The sequence below is a fragment of the Vombatus ursinus genome, unplaced genomic scaffold, assembly GCF_900497805.2.
Source record: "Vombatus ursinus unplaced genomic scaffold, bare-nosed wombat genome assembly UNPS02001287.1, whole genome shotgun sequence".
Classification (NCBI taxonomy): Eukaryota; Metazoa; Chordata; class Mammalia; order Diprotodontia; family Vombatidae; genus Vombatus; species Vombatus ursinus.
In genome coordinates this window covers 12629575-12655572 of record NW_020941065.1, presented here as the reverse complement: position 1 = coordinate 12655572, position 25998 = coordinate 12629575, and the positions used below count along the sequence as shown (strand labels likewise).

The following is a 25998-nucleotide window of genomic DNA, read 5'->3' as shown; positions in this document are numbered from 1 at the left end:
AGAGAGAGAGAAATAAGGAGTCAATCTTCCCAAATGCCAGTTATTTCTCCAGTTTTCAGCTTTGATTATAGACCAGGATGGGGAGGCTAACCCCCACCCCCATCCCCAGGGTACCTCTGATGGAAATTCGTTCCAGTCATTAGTACTTTGATCAATTCTTTTCTGGTTTACCCTCTCAGCCCTTCTGTTCTTGTTCTCTCTGCAGATACTTCATGATGGTTAATATCCCTCATGATACGCCCACCCACACAAAGCCCTGACTCCTCAACTTGATTCACAATCCCCTAGTAATCTCTACACAGCCGCCGAGGATTCAATCCCTTCCTTCCTTTGACGCAGATAGGTCCCACTGGTGAGAATGTTGACCCATGTGTAAGCCCCTTGGGGTCAAGGACTGTCCCACTTTTGTATTTATACCCCTAACACCTAACACAGTGCCAGGCCTGGTACCTAGTAGACTGCATATAAATACTATTATTATTGTTATTATTAATAAATACTTGCCAGTTGATTGAAAGATAGACAACCCACTGAGGACCCTCCTGGGATCCTCTTAAAATTCCAGTGCCTTCACCCTGTTAATTATTTCCTATTTATCCTGCACATAGCTAGCTTTGTTTGTATGTTATCTCCCCCATTGAACTGTGGGCTTCTTGAGGGCAGGGACTGTCTTTTGTCTCTTTTTGTATCTCCGATGCTTAGCACCATGCCTGGTACACAGTAAGCAATTAATAAATGTTTACGTAAAGTAAATGATTAGGGAATTACTGAACATGGTTTGTCCTGCAAGTTAGACCTTCCAGCCCCGAGAGGCCAAACTGTGGGGTATGTTGTTTGGAGGCTCAGGTCCTGCTGAAGAATAAAAAAAGAAGAGCCATGAGAGATAGGGAGAGAAAAGTAGAATCACAGAATGTCAAAAAGGAAGGGATCTTATAACGCTGCTCGGTCAGTCAATCAACAAGCATTTATTAAGAACTTACTCTGTACCATGCACTGGGTTAAGCCCTGGGGATTGAAAGATGAAGATGAAAGACCATCCCTGCCCACAAGGAGCTTATATTCTAACTGGGAAGACCACACAGAAAGTGAAAATGAGTAAGGCCCAGAATGGAATAAAGACACAACTGGCCTGGTCACTTTCCTTACAGAGGAGGGTCTGGGAGCAACTGACCAAAGGATGGGGCTACAGGGGCTGAGCGAACTTCTAGGTTGAGGGGGCTGCTGTGGCATAATGGAAGCAAAAGTCAGAAGCGGAGCCCAGAGAGCAATGAATGAGTGCTCATAAAACACTATAAAACGAGCCATTATTCTTATTAAAAATCATCCAAGGGGCAGCGAGGTGGAGGAGTAGATAGAGCACCCGCCCTGGAGTCAGGAGGACCTGAGTTCAAATCCAGCCTCAGACACTTGACACTTACTAGCTGTGTGACGCTGGGCAAGTCACTTAACCCCATTGCCTAGCAAAAAAAACAAAACAAAAATCATCCAATTTCTGGACTTTGCAGATGGAGAACTGAGCCACACAATGTTTTTTTGCGCCGTCATAACAGAAAGAAAACCAGAACCAGAGTGAGAGAATCCCAGTTTGAATCTGGGCTCTGCTGCTTGTTTATTAGCTGCATGGCCTTGGGCTAGTCATTCTCTCTCCCCTACGCCTCAATTCCCTCCTTTATAAAGTGGAGAAGATAACAATTAAGATCATTAAGCTGCTTGAGGCAACCTGTTGTCCCAGTGGGTGGAGTGCTGGGCCTGGAGTCAGGAAGATCTGAGTTCAAATCATGCCTCAGACACTTACTGACTGTAGGACCCTAGATATATCACTTAACTCAGTTCACTCAACTGTAAAATGAAGATAATAATAGCACCAACCTCCTAGGGTTGTTGTGAGGACAAAATGAGATAATATTTGTGCCTGGTACCCAGTAGACTCTATATAAATGCTACTGCTACTATTATTATTATTAAAGTTAGCCCTAACCCAAATATCATTATTATTAGGTCCAAACACTAAGATCCTAAATCCTAACAAACACTAAAGATCCTGGGATCAAATGTACTTGAGAAGTAATAGCAGTGAAATGACTTGACCAAGGTCACATAGGTAGTGACAGAGCCTAAACTGCTGTGAAGGAAGTAAACACTATAAGAATGTTTATTTATTGTTATTGTTGTTGTTATTAATCCAGGCTTCTTCTCATGACACCAGACTGTTACTAAACAGCAGGGGCTATGCTAAACTAAGAAATCTGGATTTTATTCAGCGGGCAGTAAAGAGTCCTTGAAGGTCTTTGAGCCGGAGAGTAGCAAGGACAAAATCATTGCACTAGAAAAATTAACCTGGCTCGCAATTCAGGATGGATCAGCATTCTATGACCCAACAAAGCCGCAGTCAGCCAGGGTGTGCCAAGCAGCTCTCCAAAATTGTCCTCAGGACACACTTTAGAGCTTAATCTGCATCCCTAACATTTTCTCCATCTCTTTCTCAGCAATCTTAACAATCCACAAAACGATAAAGCAAGCTCTGATCCGCAGCATTTGCAGATTTCCTGGGTGTGAATGCTCCCGCTGATGATTTAACTGTTGGCTCCAGCACCAGGCTGGAGCATGCGACCTAGTTCAGTCACTGGGAAGGCAAAGACCACCTCCACCCTCCAATGCCCAGCCCCCTAGAATTCTAATCTTATCTCACCTGGGGCAATTCCTTTCACCTCCAGGCTTCAGTTTGCTTCTAATGATTCCTACTCTATCTACCTCCCAGAGCTAATGTGAGGCTCAGATGGGACTATGAATGGGAAAGTGGAAAAGGCTAAAGCATTTTACTTTAGGCGACCAGTGCTCCAACCCCCCAAGCACCATTTGGTGCTTGGCTGGTGTCAAAAAGTACCTTCCTCACTCGAGCCTCATGCTCAGGCCCAGAGCCAGCTTTTCCCTGTTGGATTCAAGGCTTGATACCCCAGCCGGAGCTGCAGGAAAGGGGTGAAAGTGGGGGTGGGGATGACTTCTCAGCATGCAGGGGCCCCAGCAGGAAGCTGGCCAGGACTGCAGAGATTCAGCGGGGAGAGCCTTGCCAAGGTTTCCTGCCCCAGATTCCTGGTGCCCCTCTGGGAAGACTGCAGAGAATGCCTTCCTTCCAGAGCCTGCGGCTCAAAGCAGCTGCCCCTGGGTTTTCCTATCCGCCCCCCACCTACCCTTCCGCCTTGCCCCCTGACACCAGCCCCACAGAACGCTGCTCCCTGCTCCCAGTGCCCAGCCTAGGAAGACAGGACTTTAGATATGGCCATTCAACTCAGCCCAGGCTCTCTCCTCCAGCTGTGCCTCTCCTCTCCCTCTCCCCTGCAACTAGCATCTCTCCTGGGCATTATCTAGTTCTGCCTACTCCATCTCACTCTTCTCTGCTTCATCTCCCCTTTCCCACCAACTAATCTCTCCTTCTCTCTCCCTCCTTTCTTCTTTCTTCCCACTCTCTACTTGGCTCTCTCTCCCTCTGCCCTCCACCTTTCCTTCCTTCCTCCACCAACCAAACTCAGTCTCCCTGCTCTCTCTCTCTCTCTCTCTGTCTCTCTCTTTCTCTCCCTCTCTCTCTCTCTCCCCCTCTCTGTCTCTGTCTCTGTCTCTGTCTCTGTCTCTCTCTGTCTGTCTCTCTCTCTGTCTCTGTCTCTCTCTCTCTGTCTCTCTCTGTCTCTCTGTCTCTCTCTGTCTCTCTCTCTGTCTCTCTCTCTCTCTCTCTGGCTCTTTCCCTCTCCCTGCCATCTTTTCCCCATTTCCCCACCATCTAATTTCTCTCTCCCCCATTTTCTCACTCATTTCTCCTCTTTCTCTCTCTCCCTCCCTTCAAGCTTCTCTCAAATGAAAGACAAATCTGGCAAGGGCCAGGGTCAGGGAGTCCCAGCTTCGGCACACATAATGCTGTTTTTGGTCCTGTGAAACCAAACAATGATGCCATGAGAAGCAGCATCTGCTCAGAGCGTGAAATGATGCGAAATAAAGTCAAGGAATGAGAAGGCAGCCCTGTGCCCAGGGGATCTCTTGTATAATAGAGCCACCCCACAGAGAACCCAGTCTTGAGTCCTGGGGGAGGGCAGAGAGCACAGGTATCAACATTGGTGCAGTCATACAGCATCCATCCCAGGGCCCCTCCGGCATGGGCATTTGGCAATGACAAAGGGAATATCTCTTGGATATCTGCAGTCGAGGGACCACAGCCTCAGCTTTCCTCCCTGGGAAGTAAAAGGCGGGGGAAAACTGAGCTTGTCTAATTTCCATCTGCAATGCCCCTATCTCTTCCCATAGGCCTTTTCCACCCACTTCTCTCTCTAGTCCCTCCAGGCCCCAGGCTTAAGCTGGCAAGGGGGAAAGGAATGTTATGAAGTCACTAAGATCTTCCAGACTGAGTCCCAAGGATCCTCTTCCTAAAAAAGGACAGTGCCTAATCCAGAGGAAAAAGCAGCATCAGGGGCAATGGAAAGGATGCTTAGAATCAGAAAACCTGGACTCCAGCATCAGCTCTGCCTTAGCTGTGAGATATTGGGCAAAACACTTGGCCCCTCCAGTAATAACAATATCTCACATTTCCCTAGCCCTTTCATCATCATCATCATCATCACCATCATTAGCATATTTATTGCTTGTTATTAAATATAGCCCGTTAAGGTTCGGAACCCACTTTGTAAATATTATCTCAGTTTATCCTCATGACAACCCTAAGGAGAGAGTTGCTATTATTATTTCCATTTTATAGATGAGGAAACTGAGGCTACAAAAGGTTAAGTGATTTGCCCAGGATCTCAGAGCAATTAAGTATTCAAGGCTACAACTGAATTCAGGTCTTCCTAACTACAGGTCCAGGGCTCTATCCACCGAGCTACCTAGCTTTCCTTACAATAACCCTATGTGAAAGTTCAAGTATTATTAATCCTGTTTCATAGTGAAGAAACTGAGGCTGAGCTAAATTCCCAAGGTCATGCAGTGTGGGGGCTGGTAGGCTTCTCTCTCTCTCTCTCTTTTTTTTTTTTAACTCATGCAATGGAGATCCTTCCAGCTCTAACAACCTATGATCTTTCTGGTTTTTGATATTCTGTGTTCTGTGTTCTAAGAGCCCCCTCAATGCTGGCACTCTGCCTTCTGAGGCCTCTTCCAGTTCTGACGTTCTATGTTCTACAACGTCTAAAGTTTTCTGCCATCTCTTACAATCTATGACATCCAAACTTCAGCCTGACATCTTTGATCAGCTAATCAGCCAGCTGTTTTTCAGGATAAAGAGTACAGTCTGTGACTCTCTCGGATCAGGGAAGCCAAATAATAAATAAAGAGTTCAAAGGCAAGAAGACCGTTAGGTGCTTTGATAGGGATCAAGAACCGTAGTGCCCAAAGCTGCGCTGACACACTGTGGTCAGCCTGGGAAATATAACAGAAAGAGAGGCCTGTTGCTAAGTGAGACAAAAGGACTAATGAACCTGGACTTTTAGCCAAGTCCAGAAAGCCCACTACTCACAATAGCTGTCCAGAGACCCTGGGACTTCAGTTAATAATGTTCATCAACCTTGTTTTTTTTTATTTGTTATTTATTTATGCATAACTTTCTTCTTTTTTAAAAAAAATTTTGAGTTTCAAATTCTCCTTCCCCTTGCCAAACCCTCTCCCACTCACTGAGAAGTTCTTAAACTTTGAAAAGCTCTAATGGTGGAATGCTATTTTTAGGTAAAGGGTTCTGCCTAGTGGCCTTTCAGATCATACAGAGGTAGTCACCATCTTGTGAGGTCAGCCCAAGTCCTCAGCTCCCCAGGAAATCAATCCACCTTAGGTCAAGTAGACAAGGGAAGTATCATTTTTCCCATCTGACAGGTGACTGAAATCAGAGAGTTTAAGTGTCTCGCCTAGGCCAAATAGACAGTTTATCCCTAATTGGCAAATCTGAGCCAGAAAGAATTCAGGTCTCCCCTGACTTCCAGCCCAGGTCCCGGTCACATAGACTAGGCATTTCCCCACATTCATTCCTAAGAAAGAACAAAGAATAAGCAGACAACCTCTTTGCCGTTCACACTTTATTAACTTGCTTGGACAGTAGGGTGGCCTGGACTGGGAGTGATGAGAGGAGCGTGGGTCCTCATCCCTGCATGATGGCAGTGCTGGGGTGATGAGGCTCTAGTTGGTTGGATGGAAGGCACCTCGCTGATGCCACTGCATATCCCGTATGCGTCTTACAGACTGAACCTGGGGGTGGGGAGCCCCAAAATCGCTGCTGTCCTTGTATTCCCCCTTCTCAAATAGGTACTGGAAGCCTCGATAACCTGGATACTGGTAGCCCACCCACCTGTGAAAGGCAGAGACAGAGAGAGAGAGAATGATAGCATGGGTCAGCCTTGTCGGATTTGAGAGTATCACGTCACCCGAGCTGCATGGGGACTCCTTCTGGATGTCCCAGAAGCCTCCTTGGAGCCCAGGGAAAAAAGACTAAAGGAATGGCAGTCCGGGACACCTTTGAGCATTTACATGTCCTTTATATCTTCCCTATCACTCTGTGAAGACATCTTTCCCAAACCCCCTTACAGGCCAACTATATCTTCCTGCTCACTCCCAATCCCCCTTAAGTCTAATGCCTTCCCTCTGTGATTATCTCCTGCAATTATTGATCCTGTCTATAACTTATTTGTACAGTCATCTGCATGTGTCTCCTGTTACATAGTAGGAGCTTTATAATGCTTTTTGCCTGACTAAGGTAGGTAAGACAGAGGTCTTTCCATTTTACAGATGGGAAGACTGATCCACAGAAGGGCAAAGGTATTTGTCCAAAGTCACATAGCTGCTAAGTGGTGGAACACCAGTGTCTGCCACCCACCGCAGGAATGCCCACGCCTGGACACTACTCACGTTCCACTCTGTACCCTCACAGATGATACTTTCTCCTGGTAGCCATGGGCATGGAAACTGGGCACATCGTCATCAATGATCTCAATCTTCTTCCCAGTGAAGTTAGGGTTTTCATAAAGGATGATTTTGTGCTCCTGGCTGTCCTGTGAGACAGGAACAAGGAATTGAGATTCAGAGTGAGAAAGGGCCGTGAGATCATCAAGGCCAGGGAATCTTAACCTGGGGTCTGTAGATAGATTTCAGGGCTTCCACGAATTTAGATAGGGAAAAGTGATATTTTTTTTTCTGTTCCCTATTGGAAATTTGGCATTTTTTTCAGTTACGATTTTTTTTTCAATGATACCCTGAGAAAGAGTCCCCAGACTTTACCAACTTGGCAAGGGCTTCTATGTTGCAAACGCATTAAGAACCTGCTACCTAGTCAAACCCTTTTCTTTCGCAGCTGAAGAAACTGAGACTCAGAGAGAGAAAGTGATTTGTTCAAGGTTCACCAAAAAAATGGAAGATCCGAAGAGAACAGGAGACCACAGGTCATGATGTACAGAACCGAAAGATTACATCGGGTAATGACATAGACAGCATGAGGCGCCTTCCTGATTCCTGGGGTACAGCAAGGGGAGGGTTACAGGGAGCTAGCATCTAAAAGCTCTCAGAGCCTTCGGGAATCAATCAATAAACATTTATTAAGTGCCCACTATGTGCCAGGCACTGTGTTAAGTGCTAGGGATACAAGGAGAGGCAAAAGATAGTCCCTGCCCTCAAGGGGCTTTCAATCTAATTGGGGAGGGGGGAGAGAGAATATGCAAACAAGCTATATACAGTATAGGATAAATAGGAAATAAGTAACAGAGCAGAGTTAAGGGCAAAGAAACACCAGGAGCGTGCAGGAAACTGAAAGCAAACGTCTTCTACCTAGGGTCAAAAGGGTAACAGGCCCCTTGTTGCTTCCTGGGGTCCTGGGCCTTGAAAGAGGAGGTGAGTGGGGCAGAAAGGGGATGAGAGACTCACAACTTTGATGGGTCTCAGCGAGCTGAGTGTGTCAGTCCGGCGGCTGTTGGTCCAAGAGTCCCATCGAGGGTACTCGCCTTTCTCAAACACAAACTGCTCTCCTTTGCAGTTGGCCTGCTCGTACCCGACCCAGCTGTCACAGACAGACAGACAGACAGACAGAGTTAACACAGATAGAGAGACCGCACCGGTGCAGCCTCTCTCCTTAGAGGTCCTCACACCAGTCCCACATCAACTCCACCCCCCAACTTTTTCCTAAAAAAATCCTCATATAGGCCATGATGCTTCCTAGGTCCCTTCACTGAATGTCCAGAGAATATCCAAGCACCAGGCTATGGTTCTCCCTGCCAGGAAAGCCCCAGCCCAGCCCAATCCCAACTTGGCGCTAGGGATAGACTGATTTTGGGAATGCTGGAGGGCCTCCACTATTCCACTCTCCGTCTTGTGTTTCCTCGTAGTCACTGGAGGAGCTGAGGGAGCTTGCTAATGACACATCCAGTCCCTACATCCTAGCTTTGGGATCTCTGCTGTTAACCAAGGTCAGCTTGAGATAACCTTTGGAAGCTGTTACTGCCAATCTCATAGCAATCAATCAATAAGCTTCCTTTAAGGACCTACGATGTTGTCTTTTTGATGTAAGACCCTCCACTCTGCTCTTTGAATTCCAGGACTGCCGTCTCTAATTTGCCAAAGGAAATTCCATAGCTAATAGCCCTTGGAAAGCAGGGCTGAAAGCAGATTTGGTAATCCCAGCTTTGCCATCTGCATTATCTTTGGCCAGTCACTGAAACTCCCAGAGCCTCAGTTTCCTCATCTGTCAAAGGAGGGGTTGGAGTACATCACCTCCAAGGCCCCTTCCTCCTGGCAATTAATGATTAAATAATTGATGAAAGTGATGAAGATTGAAGATGAGTTTAGGCACCGAACCAGAGAACTTGAGGCCTGGAAAGGACGTGAAGCATTAAATTAGGCTATTATTGCCTAAAAATCTACAAAGGAAGAGATGCCACAATCTCCCTCGATAAAATCACCAGACCTTTGTAAGAACGAGGGGTATGGGCCATGTAGAAAAAAACTAGATCTGGAGTCAGAGAAACTAGGTTCTACCATTTAATAATTTTAGCTAGCATCTATATAGTAGCACTTTTAAGTTCTTTTACAACGAGTACACCACCCTGAAAGGTAAATGCTACTATTATCCCTATTTTACAGATGAACAAACTGAGGCAGACAAAGGTTCAAGCCCCTAGCCCAGGGTCTCGCTGCTATAGTAAATGTCTGAGGTACGATTTGAACTTAGATCTTCCCGACTGTATGCTGGGGCTCTATCCACCGCACCACCTAAAGAAATGTGAGCTAGCCTTATCTTTCAAACTAGAGAGAGCAGAACTGGGTTTCTCTAGGCCTAGTAAGGCAGACCCAGTACCCCCTGACTATGTCAGGAGGGAAGACAAACGCTGTGTCCCTGCTCGGGGCCAATCCAGGGAGTGAGCGAGCAGTGGTGTCCGAGGGATAGAGTCTAAGTGGTGGGAGAAGGGCGGTAACTTAGGAGTTGCAAGCAAGAATCATTCTGTACAGCCTCCCAACTGCCTAGCTGATTAAGGCCCTGCCAGGATGTTTATCAAACAAGTTCTGTCATTCCCAACCGGGGGGAAGAAAGCACAGGCTTTAAAGTCAAGCTCACTTCTACAGAAAAGAAGGGAGGCCAACCTAGGTGGGTCAGAGTTGGGATTGGGGGAATGGAGGGGGAGGGAGATGGAACCACAGATTTTCCATGGGTTATTTTCTAGCTAAAAAAAGGTGTTATCAGGCACCACAGTGAGCTGCTGTCATTCAATACTGACCACACTATAAATAGCAGCGCCACAGCGACACCTGCATCCAGGCCCTGGGAAAGAGTGAGCTTCCTGTCATCTTGGAGGGCCTGGTGCTAAGAGGCCAAGCCAGGGCTGCAGGGGCTGGTCATGAGTTATTAATGTTCGAGGGCTGGCTTGGCTCACGAACACTCATCTACTTTTTTGTCCATGTCCCAGGAAGGAAAAGGAAGGGGCCTCCTTTCGATCACTGGGGCCTGGAACAGTATTGATCATCCCTTTTTGGCATTCCAGAGGAGGATTCCAGCTGTCTGCCACCCAGAGAGCTGCTTCTCTTTTCTTCCGAGGCTGCTTTATCTCAACCTTAAACCTTAGAACTAAACAAAAAGACCCTGGGAGCTTCCACATGCTCCCAGGGGGCCCTAGACAAAGAATTTCTACCAGACAGCCAGCCCAGGTCTTTTTGCTGAAGGTTTCCTTACTTTGAGTTAAAATAGAGCTTTTCAGAGGAATGAAGCCATTCCTTCCAGAAGTTTCCAACGCACACAAATTCAGAGAGTTTGGAAGGAAGTTTAGAATCCTATTTAGAGAACGTTAGAGCTTAAAGGGACCTGAGGACGCAGGACATAGAATGCTAGAGCCGCCCATGGCTCCCTGTTGCTTACGAAATAAAGTAACTTACCAAATAAAATGCACAGTGCCTGGCACATAATGAGCACTTAAGACAGACTCTATCATCTATCTATCCATCTATCAATTAATCTAGCATCTATCCATCTAGCATTTATCTCCATATCATCTGTTTCTCTGTGTGCATGCGTCTCTGCCTGCCTCTCTGTCTCTGTCTTTCTCTCCATCTGTCTCTGTGTCTCTGTCTTTTGTCTCTGTCTGTCTGTCTCTGTTTCTCTCTCTCTCTCTCTCTCTCTCTCTCTCTCTCTCTCTCTCTCTCTCCTCTCTCTCTCCCTCTTTCTCTCCTCTCTCTCTCTCCTCTCTCTCTCTCTCTCCCTCTTTCTCTCTCCTCTCTCTTTCTCTCCTCTCTCTGTCTCTGTCTCTGTCTCTGTCTCTGTCTGTCTCTCTCTCTCTCTCTCTCTCTGTTTCTCTCTCTCTCTCCTTAGCCTGGTATTTAAGACTCTATAACCTGGATCCCATGAGTCTTTCTGACTTTTTCATCTATTACTTTCCTTCACTAATTCCACTGTCCCTTGTAGGCGTTATTCACATTCAGCCCTTTCTCCCCTCTGTGCCTTTGTACACAATGTTTCTCAGGGCTCGAATGCTATCTCCTCTGAAATCTTCATCCATGGGCCAGTTCAGGTACCACATTCCCCTCCTTGTGACCTCATTGTCTTCAGATCTCTTGGACCACTCCAGACCTTTCTAATGTTCTTATCACATTATAATTTTTATTATAGTTTTGTATAATTGTCTCTTTATCCCCACTTAGTAAAATATAAGCTCCCTGAAAGTGGGAACTATTTCTTCATATTCCCAGGGCAATGAACAGATGCCTAAGAGGGGTTTGTTGAACTGCATCAAATAGACCAGGCTCGTCTCTCCACGAGCCAGGCCTTTGGGCCAAACTTCCAGGGGCTCAGGGCCAGGCCCCGCCCTTCCCTTTCCCCAGAAATAGTGGACATTTGCTGGGTCCCTGACCCTGACATTTACTAGGTCCAGCAATGCCGTGGCTACCTCGACCACGAGGTACTTACGGTCCTGACTGCACAAGAATGGAGGCCGCCTTCTCCATCCCAGTCTCCTTTAGGTTGGAACATGGCCCACTCAGCTCGTGGGATCGTCCCTGGAAGTTCTCCTGCTCGAAGATGACAATCTAGGCACCAGAGCAAAGAGAAAACCACTGTAGGGGTGGACTTAAAGGCCTCTAAGGTACCTTCCAGCTCTTGACCTATGACCCTATCAGGTGGTTCATCAGCTGCTGTTGAAAAACCAAAAGAAAAAAGCCTTCTGGGGAGGTGGGACTTCACCAGGGAACCCTGGCATCAGCCCACTCCAGAACCACCTTCACTCTCATCCTCCCGAAGAAACAGGAGAGTGGAGGGGAAGAGGGGAAGAGGGGAAGGGCCACCTGCCTCTCAGGACGATTCTGCAGGCCCAGCTGGGCCTCCCCAGTCACTGGGTAAAATGGGCATCTTGGACCAGCCCAGAGCTCCATGACCTAATCACAGCAAAAGGAGGACAATTGCCCTGCCCCCGCCTGGGGCCAATGGGGAGTGGAGCTGGGGGTGGGGGTGGGGGGCACAGCTCTGTCCAAGGAAGACTCTGATGGACACTTGGTTCCTCAGAGGGAAGTCTAGAGGCCATCCCCTCTCCCTCCCCAATTTAGGTAGGCACGTGCGTGTGAACACATATACAATACATACAAACATACCTACGTGCACCCATGTATAGACACACACACACACACACACACACACACCCCACCTGGAAATATGTCCCTGCCCCCCATCGCCTTCCAGAAAACCTCCCTCACCCAGGGCCCACCAAGTACTGAATGGCAGAGGGGACGTGCTCACCAAATAGCCTTCCCTCTCCCTCTCCTCCTTCCTTTGCCTACTCTCTCTACTGAGGCAGGAAGTGGAAAGAGAGCTGGGTAACGTCAATCAGGACGCCTGATCTCCAACCCTGGCTCCACCACTTAGTAGCTGTGTGACCTTGGACAAGTCACTTCCCCTCTGGGGGCCCTAGTTTTCCTTCTCTGTAACATGAAAGATCTGGACTACATATGCTCTAAGGTCCCACCCAACCCTGGCATTTGGTGAGGCTACAAGTTATTAAAGCCTTAGTATGAATTACCAGGTTAAGAACCCCTGATTTATTTCAATTCCTCTTTTTACAGAGGAGGCAATCGAGGCTCAGATCAGGAAAGTGAGTTGGCTGCAATCATGACCCAAGAAGCATGCTGAAGGAGGTACCAACCTTGGGATTGAGGGGCTGCGGTTTAGAGGACTGAGTCTGGTAGTCTGACGCCATGGTCTCACTCAGGATGGAAGCTGAAGACAGGAGAAAGAGCGAGAGGCGGTTAGGAACCTTCCCCCTCCCCAAAACAAACAGAATCCGGACAGATTTCTGCAGCCCGGATAATGATTCTCTGCAGTCGGTCAGAATTCTAGAATCCCATACTTCTTAACTTGAAAAAAGACTTCAGTAGACATCTGGTGCAGCCCTGAGAAAAAGGATGCTTTCCACCATCTACCAGACCAGAGTGACCTAGACTGCTTGGAAACCTCCAGCGATCAGGGAATTACTTTCTCCCAAGGCAGCCCAGACCCCTCAGGGGCAATTCTTCCCAACGGTCCAGCCCAAATTGTCTCTTTTTCACTTTAGCCCACGGCTCCTAGTTCTGTCCCCGGTACCAAACTGAATGAAACTCATCCCTCTTTCCTGTGACAGACCTTCAAAACCTGTAAGACAATGAGCGTGTCTCCCCTTTCTGCAAGTTAAGCAACCCCAGGGCAGCTAGGTGGCACAGTGGATAGAGCACTGGGCTTGGAATCAGAGAGACTCATCTTCATAAGTTCAAATCCAGTCTCAGACACTTACTAGCTGTGTGACCCTGGGCAAGTCACTTCACTCTGTTTGCCTCAGTTTCCTCATTTGTAACAATGAGCTGAAGAAGGAAATGGCAAACCACTCCAGTATCTCTGCCAAGAAAACCCCAAATTGGGGGCAGAAAGAGTCAGATACAACTGAGACAGCTGAACAACAATAAACAATCCCGTTACTGAGAAGCCATGAATGTAGGGCCCTTCATCAGAGAGGCGAATGCCCTCTCCTCTGGGCACTCCCCCAGCCTATCAGCATCCCTCCTCTCACAGAGCCCCCAGAACTGATTGAAGAACTCCAGAGAGAGTCTGAGCAGGGCAGGGCACAGTGGGACTACAACCCCCTTATTCTGGGAAGCTTCGCCTCTCTTAATATTGCTTCTGATCTCATTCTCTTTATCCACCACTGAGTCATACACTAGCTCATATGTGTAACATGCAGAACTGCTATTAAGCTATATTTTAATGTGCATCAGTGTGGAGCAGTAGACTGGGAGTTAGGAAGTTCAAATTCCATCTCAAACACATCCTAGATGTGGCAAAAGTCACTTATACTATCTGTGCCTCAGTCTTCTCACCTGTAAAATGATATCCTCTGAGGACATTCATCATCCATCCCACTCTAGCTTTCCTACTCATTAATCACAAAAAAAAAAAAACCGCTTTCTCTTAGAATTGTGCGGTGTATAGTGGTGTCCCTGGAGAGGGCAGATTTGGGCTTTGAGATCCTTCCTTCTTCCCTGTTTGTGCCCTCCCTTCTCCAACCAGCCCTCCTCACTTTCCCTCCCTCTCCAGGACACTTCTCCCCCATGCAGCTTTCCTCCTCCCTCCTTCTGCTCCTGGGAACTGCTCCTTTCTCTGGTCCCTCTAAATTTCCTTCTTGCTACCCCAGACACCTCTCCTATAGAGCGATCTTCCCTCACCCAAAGTGATACTAATGGTTGCTATGCCTCCTAGAGGCATTTATGTTTTACTAGTGCATTCTTGAAAGCCTTTGGGACTCTAATGGTGAAATTTCCCACTATGGGAATATTGTGTTCTGATGAATGGACAGCTTGCCCCTGACCTTCAAAATCCACCTCCCAGGAAGACTCTGCCTCTGCATAGAGCCTAGTCTGCCCTGAAGAGCAAAAAATAGAAAGAGATTGAAATTTAAGAAGCATTCTCAGGAGTCAGCTTTATTTCCCTAATGGAGGGGTTCTTAACATGGGGTCCCCCAGATTCTCAAAGAGAAGGGGTCACTGTAGGGAGTCTATGAACTTAGATGGGAAAAACATGGCATCGTTGTTTTCCTTAGCCTCTAACCTTCTTTGAAATCTTATGAATTTTGTTGTTTGCATCATTCCGAGAAGGGATTCCTAGGCTGAACCAGACTGTCAAAGGGCTCCATCACTCATGAAAAGTTAAGAACCCCAGCCCCAAGGAATCTGTCTTTCTATCTCCTTGATCTTCACACATCTCCCTGCCTCATGGCCCCAAAATTCCTTAGTCACTTCAAAGCAAAATTCTGCCTTTCAGAAACCACTTTCTCCTTGGCTATCTGGAGCAGCCATCAGAGAAGAAATTAAAACAATCTAAGGGGGTGAGCCCAAAATCTTAGTTCCCTTCCTGTTAGAGAGAGATCCCCTTCTTTCCTTGACCAGCTGACTGACATCATCATAATAATATTAATAAGAAGTTATATTAATGTAATATAATTATATAACAAATAATAAATTATATAATGCTTTAAGGTCTACAAAGTGCTAAACGATGTGTTATCTCATCTGATCCTCACAACAACCCTGGAAAGTAGGTGCTATTATTACCTCCGTCTTACAGATGAGGTAATTGAGGCAAACAGAGGTTAAATGACTTGCCCAGGGTCACAGAGCTAAGTGAGTATCTGAGGCAGGATTTGAATTCAGGTCTTCCTGACTCCAAGTCCAGTGCTCTTGCCCACTGTGCCACTTAGCTGCCTCTGTTCATAACCCTAATCTTCAGGATTTACTCCCAAAGTCTTTCTCCATCCATTGACAATGGCCCTACTTGTTACTTAGAATCTTCAATCAGAACTGACTTAGAGATCTGAGAATATTTACCAGCCCAGTATCTGCAGCAAAAACCTAGTTTCTTTATTTTTTAACCTTACCCTGTCCCCTTCCCCTCCAAAAAGTACCTTATAGGATTTTTAGAATTGGATGGGAACTTAAAGGGTATCTATTCTGATTCTCTTGTTTTACAGAGGAAGAAACTGAGGCTGTAAGAGGGGAAGTGACATGCCCAAGGTCATGTAGCTAATATCCAAGCTAGGATTTGAACCCAGCACTTCTGACCCCAAATCCAGTGCTCTTCCCCTCCGCTGTTCTGTTTTCTTCTGCCCCCAGAGTCCCTTCGCCTCTGGCCCATTCTGAAATGGTGACCAATGATTTTCCATCTAGCAACTGGAATGAGAGAAAAGCAGAAAAGAGAAACTCTTACCAGCAATACCAGTACCCGCTCCTGCCCATGAAGGGCCTCTGGCTGGGAGGTGGCATTTATACTGCCCTGGCGGTGCCTGGTGCCAAGATAGGTTACAAAAATCATTCCAGTATGATGCGAATGGAGAATGCCAGATTAAACCCACCATGAATACCCAGTTCAGCTGATGCTCACTGGCCATTGTGTCTCAGGGCGATTATTTCATTAGCTTTCACATTTGGCTGGGCTCGGATTGTCCAGGGCGTAGGCAAGAAGAGGAGAGCTTTGCCTGCATCAGCCCTCTGGGTGCCAACCTGCAGAGCCCCTCTTTTGAACAATGCAGGTGTCCAGCCCATCTCAGCCTCTGTGGAGCCAGGGATTTGCCTATCATGACAGGCTGGAGGCACATCTCCAGCAGCCTCGTGGTAGAAAATAGATGTAGGATTGGTTTTGCAGAGCAAGTCAGTTGAAGTTGCCAAGTTCGATCCCAGCCTGTGTTTGAACTCTCCCTGAGTCAGGTCCTCCAACCGGTGAGGTCTCCCAAAACCTGGGTCAAGAACAGAAACAGAGAATGTCGGAGCTAGAAGGCACATTAGGACAGAGATAAAAGGACCCATAGAGATCGTCTGGTCCAATTCTCTGATTGGGCAGAAGAAGAAATTGAGATGAAGAGAAGGGAACCAACCAAAGGAAAAAGAGTAGTGGAATCTGAACCCAAAGCCAGATTTACTCATTGCCAGGTTAGGCACCAGCTACACTCTCCACTATGCCACACATTTCCTGTTTCCTTCTTTTTAGGAAAACCTAAGGATTTCGAGCTAGAAGGACCTTAGAGGTAATAGAATCTGACCCTCTCATTTTACAGGTGAGCAAACTGAGGTCCAGAGAGATGAGATGATTTGCCTTGTCACACAAATAGTAATGTAGCAGAACTGAGATTCAAACCCAGATCCTTCTGACCTCAAAGTCAGAATACTCTTGTTACAGCTCAACACAGTGCCTAGAACAGAGTAGGTGCTTAATAAATGTTTATTGGCCGACTGACTGGCTATCTCATCATTTCCTCCTTTATAAGCAGAGCTCTGGGCTGGTATTTGGGGAGGCTGGGTCTCTGCCCTTAACTCATCGTATGACTGTTGACAAGTCACCCCCCTTCTCAGAGCATTAGTTCTATTCTTTTTCAAATGAGAGCAGTGGATCAAATGATCAGGGACAGTGGTAGAGTGCTGGGCTTGGCATCAGGAAGACCTCAGACTAGCTCTGTAACCCCAGGCAAGTCGCTTAACCTCTGCCTGCCTCCGTTTCCTCATCTGTAAAATGGGGATGATAACAGCACCTACCCCAGGGTTGTTACGAGGACCAAATGAGATAGTAATTGTAAAGTGGTCAGCGCTGTGCCTGTCACATAGTAAGTGCTTAGTAAATGTTTGTTCTCTCCCCTTTTCCAGCTCCCTCCACTCAAACTAAACAGAGTCATCCCGGGGATGTATGAGCCTGGGGGGAAATCATACTGTATGGGATATATGCATACATGCACACATACCTTTTAACCCTAATTTGTGCATGCTTGAACCAGACACCACAAACAAAGTGCTTGGGGATTATGACAATCGCCAATGATTCACTCATCCCATAAACACCATCAGTTCCTGTGGAAAGGAAATGATGACACAGTATCCAAATGATGTCTCTAGCATTTCGCACCCAAAAAGGTCAGCCCTGGAAGGAATCTTTAGTATGAGAAGCATAGAACGTGGGAGCTGGAAGGGCCCTTAGAACACAGCAAAACAGGACTGGAGAGAACCTTAGAACATAGAACAGAAGAGTGGATAGGAACTTAGAACCTATAACACAGGGTGTTATAGCTTGGGAAAGAGAATATTAGAGTGGGAAGGGACTTTCCAGCATAGACCATTGTGTGTTAGAGCTGAAAAGCATTATATGGTTGTGACATACAGAAGGCCATAGAAGGTGGTTGGTCCTAGTAAGCTGTTAGGACCAGAATGGGTATCACCTACTAAGTGTCCACCCCACCTATCATGTTCATCACCCAACCCAAGGGCCCTCTGGGGTATCAGCCCAACCCTTCCCTACCTTTCTAGTCTTTTTCCATTTAATTCCCCACCATGTACTCTCATGTACCCAATGACTGGCTTCCTGGCTTTTCCAAGCACAAGATTCCCCATCCTTAGACTCCAGACATTTTCAGTGGCTATATCCAATGCCTGGAATTCTCTCACTCCTCATCTCCATTCCCAGGCTTCCCTGGCTTCCTTCAGGTCTTAGCTAAAACCTTACTTTCTGCAAAAAGCCTTTGCCAATCCCCCTTAATGCTGGAGCTTTCCAACTAAAATTATTTCCAATTTATCCTATGGATAGTTTGTTTGTATATGGTTGTTTGCATATTATTTCTCTCATTAAATTGAGAGCAACTTGACATCAGGGATTTTTCTGGGGGGGGGGGGGTTTGTTTCCACAGTGCTTAGCAGAATGCCTGGCACATAGTAGGTGTTTCATAAATGCTTGTTGACTTAACTTGTGCTCCTATAAAACTCTTTTTCACCCTTGACTCCATCCCTTTGTGACCAGTGTCTCCATTCTCATTAGCCTGTAGTTTCTGGGGATTAATCAATCAGATCATAAATCAGTCCCATCTGAATTGTTTTTTCCTCTCTAGTAAACTATAAGCTCCCTGAGGGGAGGGACTACTTCATCCTTCTCTGGGAAGCTAAAAAAAGAATGAGTAATACTTTTCCTATTCCCCAGTGGTCTGCAGGAAACTCATTCCCTCTCATTCCCACAAGGTAGAAAAGAAAGAAAAAATGTTTGTGAGTAAAGTCAGCCCCTATACATTAATAATCCTTGGTCAAGCCCAAATCTACAATTGCTGACTTGGCTCCTTCCTTTGTTTTTTTTTAAATCTGATAGGTTTCTCTCAAAGTTAATATATAAGGAGAGAGGTGGAGGAGGGAGGAAAGAAGAGAGGAGGGGAGGGAAGGGGAGAAGAAAGAGAAAAAGAGAGAGACAGAGAGATCTTTATTGAGACTATTAGAAATAATTGAAATCAAATAACATTAATTCACTCACTATGGGTGCACCATGGACGCAAGGGGAGCATCTTGGGGACCCCAGGAGCTGTGAGACAGTCCTTTGCCACATGTACTTTATAAGCTTGAGTTCATTTTCCCCTGGAATCTATGCACTTGTGGGAGAGTGTATCAGAGACTTTTAAAGGGAAGCAGTCTGGTGGGGGCTTATGAGTCATGGTACTAGGAGGATACCCCTAATCCCTCGGAGCTATCCCTGGAGTTCTGAAGGAAAGAGGTAACCATGCTCTGGGGACCCAACTCATCAGAGTGGGAGTTGGGATAGTTGCTCAAGAGCATATGATCAGGACAGCTAGGTGGCACAATGGATAGAGCACTGGCCCTGAAGTCAGGAGGACCTCAGTTCAAATCTGGCCTCAGACCAAACACTTGACCCTTACTTACTGTGTGACCCTGGACAAGTCACTTAACCCTAATTGCCTAAAAATTTTTTTTAAAAAGAGTATATGATAAATATGGTGGCCTTTGTGTTTGTGGGGACTTACTGGACTTAGGAAGTCTTTTTCATTGGTTACCATAGTTTTGAAATACACTGGACAAAAACTGGCAGGTTTTTTTCCCTTTTCTTTTAAATTGCTTTTGGGTAGAGGCAGCTAGGTGGCACAGTGGATAGAGCACCGGCCCTGAAGTCAGGAGGACCTGAGTTCAAATCTGGCCTCAGACCAAACACTTGTCACTTACTAGCTGTGTGACCCTGGGCAAATCACTTAACCCCAATTGCCTTAAAAAAAAAAAGGGAATAAATTGCTTTTGGATAGCAGTCAGTTTTCTGGTATGTTTCCTTGAGAGTCAGAAGACAAAGAGACTGGATGAGTTGAGGAAGGTGATTAGAAGGCTGTATGAAGAGCCTAGCAGAAAATGTACAATCCACCTAAGAGGACCGCGTTGAGGATTCCAAGAACAATGACTTGTGGGAGCTGAGTTTCCCCTTTGCCACATGTGCTCGAATCTTGAGCCCACCTTCCCCTGGACAGTGTAGGTGCTGGTTGGAGAGTGTGCCTGAGATTTTCAGAGGAAATGTCTCATACACCTATTCTTTTTATTATTTATTTAGTTTTAGTTTTCAACATCCATTTTTCTAAGATTTTGAGTTCCAAATTTTCCCCCTCCCCAAGACGGCATACAATCTGATATACGTTATACACATACATCTGGTCTAAATATACCACTTTAGTAATTACCCCTTTCTAAAAGCTAATCAGGTCTGGCTGGCTAATTGAAGCACACTGGTGAGGGCTCATGAGCTATAGCACTAGAAAAATGCTCCCCCTGCCCACCCAACCCCTCAGGACTGCCCCTAGATCCTGAGAGGCTGAAGAGTAGCCAAACCCTGGACACTCGATCTGCTAGTGTACATAGGGGTGGGGAAAGTAACTACCTTTATTTTTCCTGTCTCCTTTCAGAGATTTAAAAAAAAAATCTATGCTTACAAACTTCAAGACTTGCTAATTCTTAAATTGTCTGAGTGCATCATGAGTTGGTAGCATTTTGTAAGGAATACATCAAGCACAAAACTTCTTTTCAGAATCTCCCACAATTTTAGACCAGTAGCATTTGTCCATGAGAATTTGTTTCTTACCATCTCAAGCGCTCTCTTTTGGTCTGACTGTCCAAAGTGATTTTTTGGCTATAGAGGGAAATGTGCCAGGTAGTAGTATCAGCTGCTTCCTGGTACCATGTGGTCAGTCTGGTGCAGGACTCCACTGTATGGCCTTAACTTCTGCCATTTTCTCAATGTAAGGTATCCTCTGGGGCATGAATCCTAGAAGACCATTTGCTCAGTTTTTGACATATATATCTCCCCCCACTTTTTGGTTCTCTTTTATGGGTTATCTTATTCTGTTAGAATGTAAGTCTATTGAAGGCAGGGCCTGTTTTTCTTTTTTATCATATTGCATCTTCAGCACTTAGCACAGTGCCTGGCATATATTGGGTATTTAATAAATGCTCATTGACTTGACCTCATCATTCAGCTATCCCTACTGCCAGTCATTCAAGGACAACTGAGGCAAGGTCCAATGTAACAAAGTTCATATCAACTGACAGAATGCCCTGTGGTGGGAGTACCAGACTCTCAGCTTCACTTTGATGTGATAGAGACCCTCTGCTTGATTCAGTTCTTCTTCGTATCTTATGGGTGTGAGCCCCTTAGGACTCATGTGGGCCGTAGAGCACGGCACGTACAACTGCATAAGCAGTTCACGCACACTGAAATCCAGTTGGTTGGTTTGCTACCCATCAGGGCAGCAACAGACTTTAATACTGGTCAAATTAAAAGAAGAGGAGTTATTGTTAGTCTATACTTGAAACTGAGCACCATATATATAGTATTGGAACTTATCATCGGCAGTCATCCAAGAACTTCAACTTATTTATGGGATAATGAGTCTCATCTACTGGCAAGTGCAATGGGTTTCTGGTGACCATTGCTCTCTTGGTAGGACAGCTCCCAAGTCTTAGTTAAGTCCCAAGCATAGACCCAAGACTTAGCTTCTAAGTCTTATGGTGCAGCATGAAGAGCTTGCCTTCATCTCCCTAAGCCAATGGGCCCAAGTGAGATGGCTGACCAATCTTTAAAGGCCTGTTGGCATTCCTTGTCCCATTGATATCCAAATGAGCTAAGATTTTTGGGACACCCACACAATAATCCTGTACTCTAGGTGCTATTATACTCCTCATTTTACAGATGGAGAAACTGAGGCACCTGGCTGATTTTATACCAAGACTATACTAAGCTGGAAATTGTCTGGTGACAACTTCAGATCAACATCTTCTTGCCCATCTGATACCCATGCTTAGCCAACATCTTCCCAAAGACGACGTGTCCAGCTAAGCCTGCACTCCTAGAGGATTAGGTTAGGTGGAAAGGAGTTGAGGTAGGGAGCACGGTCTCTGTTTTTCAGCGTTGGGGGTGACCCCTGTCCTACTTTTTTCGTTTGTGTAATCTTTACTTATGAAGCAGACCTATGTCATTTTGCTCCCTTGCCTACCCTTTTCCTGAGAGGTGGTGAAGCCTGCCAGGTCCTTCCTTACACTCCACTACCTAGAAAAGGGCTACAGCCTGCTGGAACCACATGGTTCTGGTCCCTAGCAGAGGTCTCTGGACTCCAGTCTTCTAGGTCCATGTGGCCTCTCACACCGAACCCTTATGTCCACTTGAAAACATGGAGATGAAGTCAAACATTCCTGCACACTCTTGAGGAGGATGCTCATTAGGAAAAGAGGAGGAGGAGGAACTGAGTCGCCTTTATCTTATCTTCCCTATCCTCACTTAAGGAGATTTAGAAAATTAAGATATTTTTCTCACTCAGGATCAGAGAAGCATAGGTGATGAGAGCTCTTCTTAACCCCCTACAATCTCGCTTCTCACCATTCAACTGCAATTGGTCTCTGCAAGGTTACCAATGAGCTCCTCGTTGCCAAATCCAATGACCTTTTCTGAATCCTCATCCTTCTTGACTTCCCTGCAGCCTCTGACACTGCCACTCTTTTCATCACCCTCTTCTCTTTGAGACTCTCCTCTCTCTAGGTTTTCACGCCATTGCCCTCTCCTGGTTCTCCTCTTGCCTATCTAACCATGCCTTCTCAGTCTCCTTAGCAGGATCTTCAACTAGGTCATGTTTACTCATGGTGAGTGTCCCCCAATACTCTGTCCTAGGCCCTCTTCTCTTCCCCCTCATACCATTTCACTGGTGAGTTCATTGGCTCCCATGGATTCATATATCATTTCTGTGCTGACAGGAATCTGCTGACTCCCAATCTTGCATCTCCAACTATCTATTAGAAATCACAAATTAGATATCCCATAGACATCTTACACTCAACATGTCCCAAACCAGCCTCATTATCTTTCCTTCAAAACCATCTCCTCTTTGTATTTCCTTATTTCTGTTGGGAGCACCTCCACCCTCCCGATCACTCAGGCTCAAAATCTATGTATTATTTTTTTTTTTTTGCTGAGGCACTTGGGGTTAAGTGACTTGCCCAGAGTCACACAGCTAGTGTTTGTCTGAGATCAGATTTGAACTCAGGTCCTCCTGACTCCAGAGCCGGTGTTCTAGCCACTTCACCACCTAGCTGCCACAATCTAAGTACTATCTTTGACTCATCACTCTCTCTACTCTCACCCCATATCTTAGCTACTGCCAAGGCTTAGTGATTTTGCCTTTATAATATCTCTCACATACACCACCCCTTCTTTCCTTAGCCCTGATACAGGTGTTTATCACCTCATACCTGCAATAACCTGCTGGTTGGTCTGCCTGCCACAAGTAAGTCTCTCCCCAATTCCATCTGTCTCTGTCCATTCAGCTGCCAAAAAGTGCAGGTCTGACTATGTCACTTTACACACACACACACACACCACTCAATGAATGGCTCAAATATAAAATCCTCTATTTGGCGTTCAAAGCCCTTCGTAACCTGCCTCCCTCTACCTTTCCAGTCTTCTTCTACCTCCCCTCCCCCCTCCCCCCTCCCCACCCATACCCAGCTGCGCACCCTTCTATCCAGTGGCACTGGCTTCCTCACTGTTCCATGAACAAGACACCCCTGGGCATTTTCCCTGGCCATCCCCCGTGCCTGGAATTCTCTCCCTCCTCATCTCTGCTTCCATCAAGTCCCAGTTAACACTGCCCCTCCTAACAGGGACTCTTTCCCTTTCCCTCTTAATCCCAGTGCCTTCTCTTCTGATTATCTCCAGATTATCCGGTACAGAGCTTGTTTGAATGTAACTGTTTGTCGATTGTCTCCCCCATGAGGCTGGGAACTCCTTGAGGGCAGGTGCTGTGTTTTGCCCTTTTTTGTATCCCAGGTGTTTAGCACAGTGCCTGGCACGCAGTAGGTGTTTAATATATGTTTATTGACTGACCTTAAAACATAGAACATAGACTGTTAGAATGGGAAGAGACCTTAGAACACAGAATGTTAAAACTAGAATTTCAGAACATAAAACATGAGAGCTACAAGAGACGTTAGACAGGGACCCTGTAATCCCTGGAGAAAAAGTCCACGTGGATTTATTTCAGCAGGTGAAAGGAGAAGCTACAAGGGGCTCAGACTGACTGGAGAAGATATGCTCCCATTAGGCCGTGGGGTGGGCTTGAACTTATGCCACAGGAGGGGAGGGGGCCCTGCTTCTCTGTGGCTTGGGAGTCTGATTCCCCAGAATATTTAAGGCAAAATCCCCCTTTTTGAAACCTGCCCATGTCCCCTCTTTCCTCCCCTCAGATCAACAACAAAGGCCTGAGGAAGGGATTTTTCATTAAAGGAGGGAGTAAGATAGCTGTTGCCTGGGAATTATTCTTCCCTCAGATGTTGGAGGGTAACAAAAGGAAGGCAATAGCTGGGAGAGTTGCTAAGCAACTGTCTGTCAGGAGGACTCCAAAGTGAATGAGACAAGGGAAGGGAGAATCTGTGCCCCCCAACACATCCCCTCCCTCCTGCCCCCAATACAACCCCCTCCCCCACCCTCAAACCATCCCCTGCCCCTGCCCCCAACACATCCCCCTCCTTCCTGCCCCCAACTCTTCCCCCTTCCCCACCCCCAACACATCCCCCTCCCTCCTGCCCCCCAACCCTTCCCCCTCCCCCACCCCCAACACATTCCCCCTCTCCCCCCTCCCAATAGTATTGCTATTTCTGGAGCTGAAGGCATAAACTGAGGACAGGATAGAAGAGCTTCAGGCAGGGTCCATGGCAATGACCTGGGCCCCAAGGGCCAAGTTCCAGCTCCAGGGCCCGCTCTGAGGCGCCAAAAATATCTTCTCCCTCCCCTTAGGGCAGTCTGGCCCCTCCTCCAAGGTTCCCCCCAGGCTCAGGCTGGAGAAAGGCTTGTCTAAACTTGGGACCTGCTAAAATCCCCTTTCTGCTTTTCCCCTCAGGAGTGTGTGGGAGAGGAGGGCAGTGAAAATGTATGAAAGTATAGCACCAAGCCAGAATAGGGACCGCTTCATGCAGTCTTTTCATCTTGGGAGAAAGACCATTCAGAAGCCTGGAAGTGCCTGGAAAAACGGGAGCTTCTGAGGCTGGGCTCCACCCTGGCCTTCTCTTGTTGGGCCTATACTGTCAAAGGAAACTGGGCTGGGCTCTTTAATGAGAGAGGTCTTGCCTGTGCAGGTATCGGGTTGGACCTGGGATGGGGTGGGGGAAGGAGTCACGGGAAGAAGAGTGAGAAGAAATTCCTACCCATCCTTTACAGGGCCGCCTTCGTGAAGCCTTCCCTGATACCCACTGCCCCACTTTACCCCAGATGTCCTCATCATGTATTATAATTAACAGAGTACATGTTTGAACTCCCTACTAGAATAGGACAGGCACTGAGTTTTATTAAAACGTTGTATCAATTCCAATGCCTAACACAGTTGGTCATTCATAGATGTGGATGGATTGAATTTGCCTCTTTTTGTATCCCCAGGGCTTAGCACAGTGCTTAGCACATAGTAGGCACTTCATTAACTGATTGATTGAAGCAAGACTACATAGGAAGGAGCACCACCCCCCTCGCCACTCCTGCACTGGTCTGAGAACCTGTCCCCTGCCTTCCTGTGTCCCCTCCCCCACCTTAGTGGTTCAGACCCCACCTGAGCAGTTTATTATACTGCAGGATAAAAATAACCCGACGTGCTTTCTCAGATGCATACTTGAAAATATGCAGGTTGAAATGATGGAAAATTACAATATTCTTTTCAGCTTCTGTTCCCCACCTCCTTAGCCTGCCCACACACACAGACAGGTTGTTATCACCAGGGAGGGAAACAGGGAGAGATCAGGCGACACAGCACCTCCCGGGGCAAAGCTTGTAGACGGAGGAAGTCAATGGGATGGATTCAGAGTCTGGGGGCAAACCAGAATGTCCCTCCCCCCCCCAAGGGCTGACCCTCTCAAGGCCTCTCTGCCCAAGTCAGGAGGGCAGTGAACCACCAAGATGTGGGTATGAGACAGAGCTGGAAGTGTCCCCCACCTGGTAAATATGACTGGTAGAGGGGTGGCTGGTGAAGATTAAAGTGGATGATTAATCCCCATGCCAACCTGAGTCAGAGTGGGATCCGAGGTGACCGGGGTTTGCATGGCAGACCATGGGCTCCAGGAGGACATCAGCATCCACACCAACTGAGCTGTCCAAGGTCTGACCCGAAGGACCAGCAGGTCCCCGTCCCTTCCCCATACCTAGCAGCAGCCCCCTACTTCTCTAGGGAGAAGCAC

The 25998-nt window shown here is 46.8% G+C and overlaps 1 protein-coding gene across 1 annotated transcript; it reads right to left on the bottom strand.

Annotated features, from left to right (window-relative positions):
* Positions 1-6141: 6141 nt before the first annotated feature.
* Positions 6142-15782, bottom strand: CRYBB2 (crystallin beta B2). Its single transcript, XM_027865440.1, has 6 exons — positions 15710-15782; positions 12624-12697; positions 11399-11517; positions 7876-8008; positions 6868-7010; positions 6142-6310 (listed from the first exon to the last, which is right to left on the bottom strand). The coding sequence occupies exons 2-6, from the start codon at positions 12675-12677 to the stop codon at positions 6142-6144; spliced, it is 618 nt and encodes a 205-aa protein (XP_027721241.1). The 5' UTR covers positions 12678-12697; positions 15710-15782.
* Between the last annotated feature and the right edge of the window lie 10216 nt (positions 15783-25998).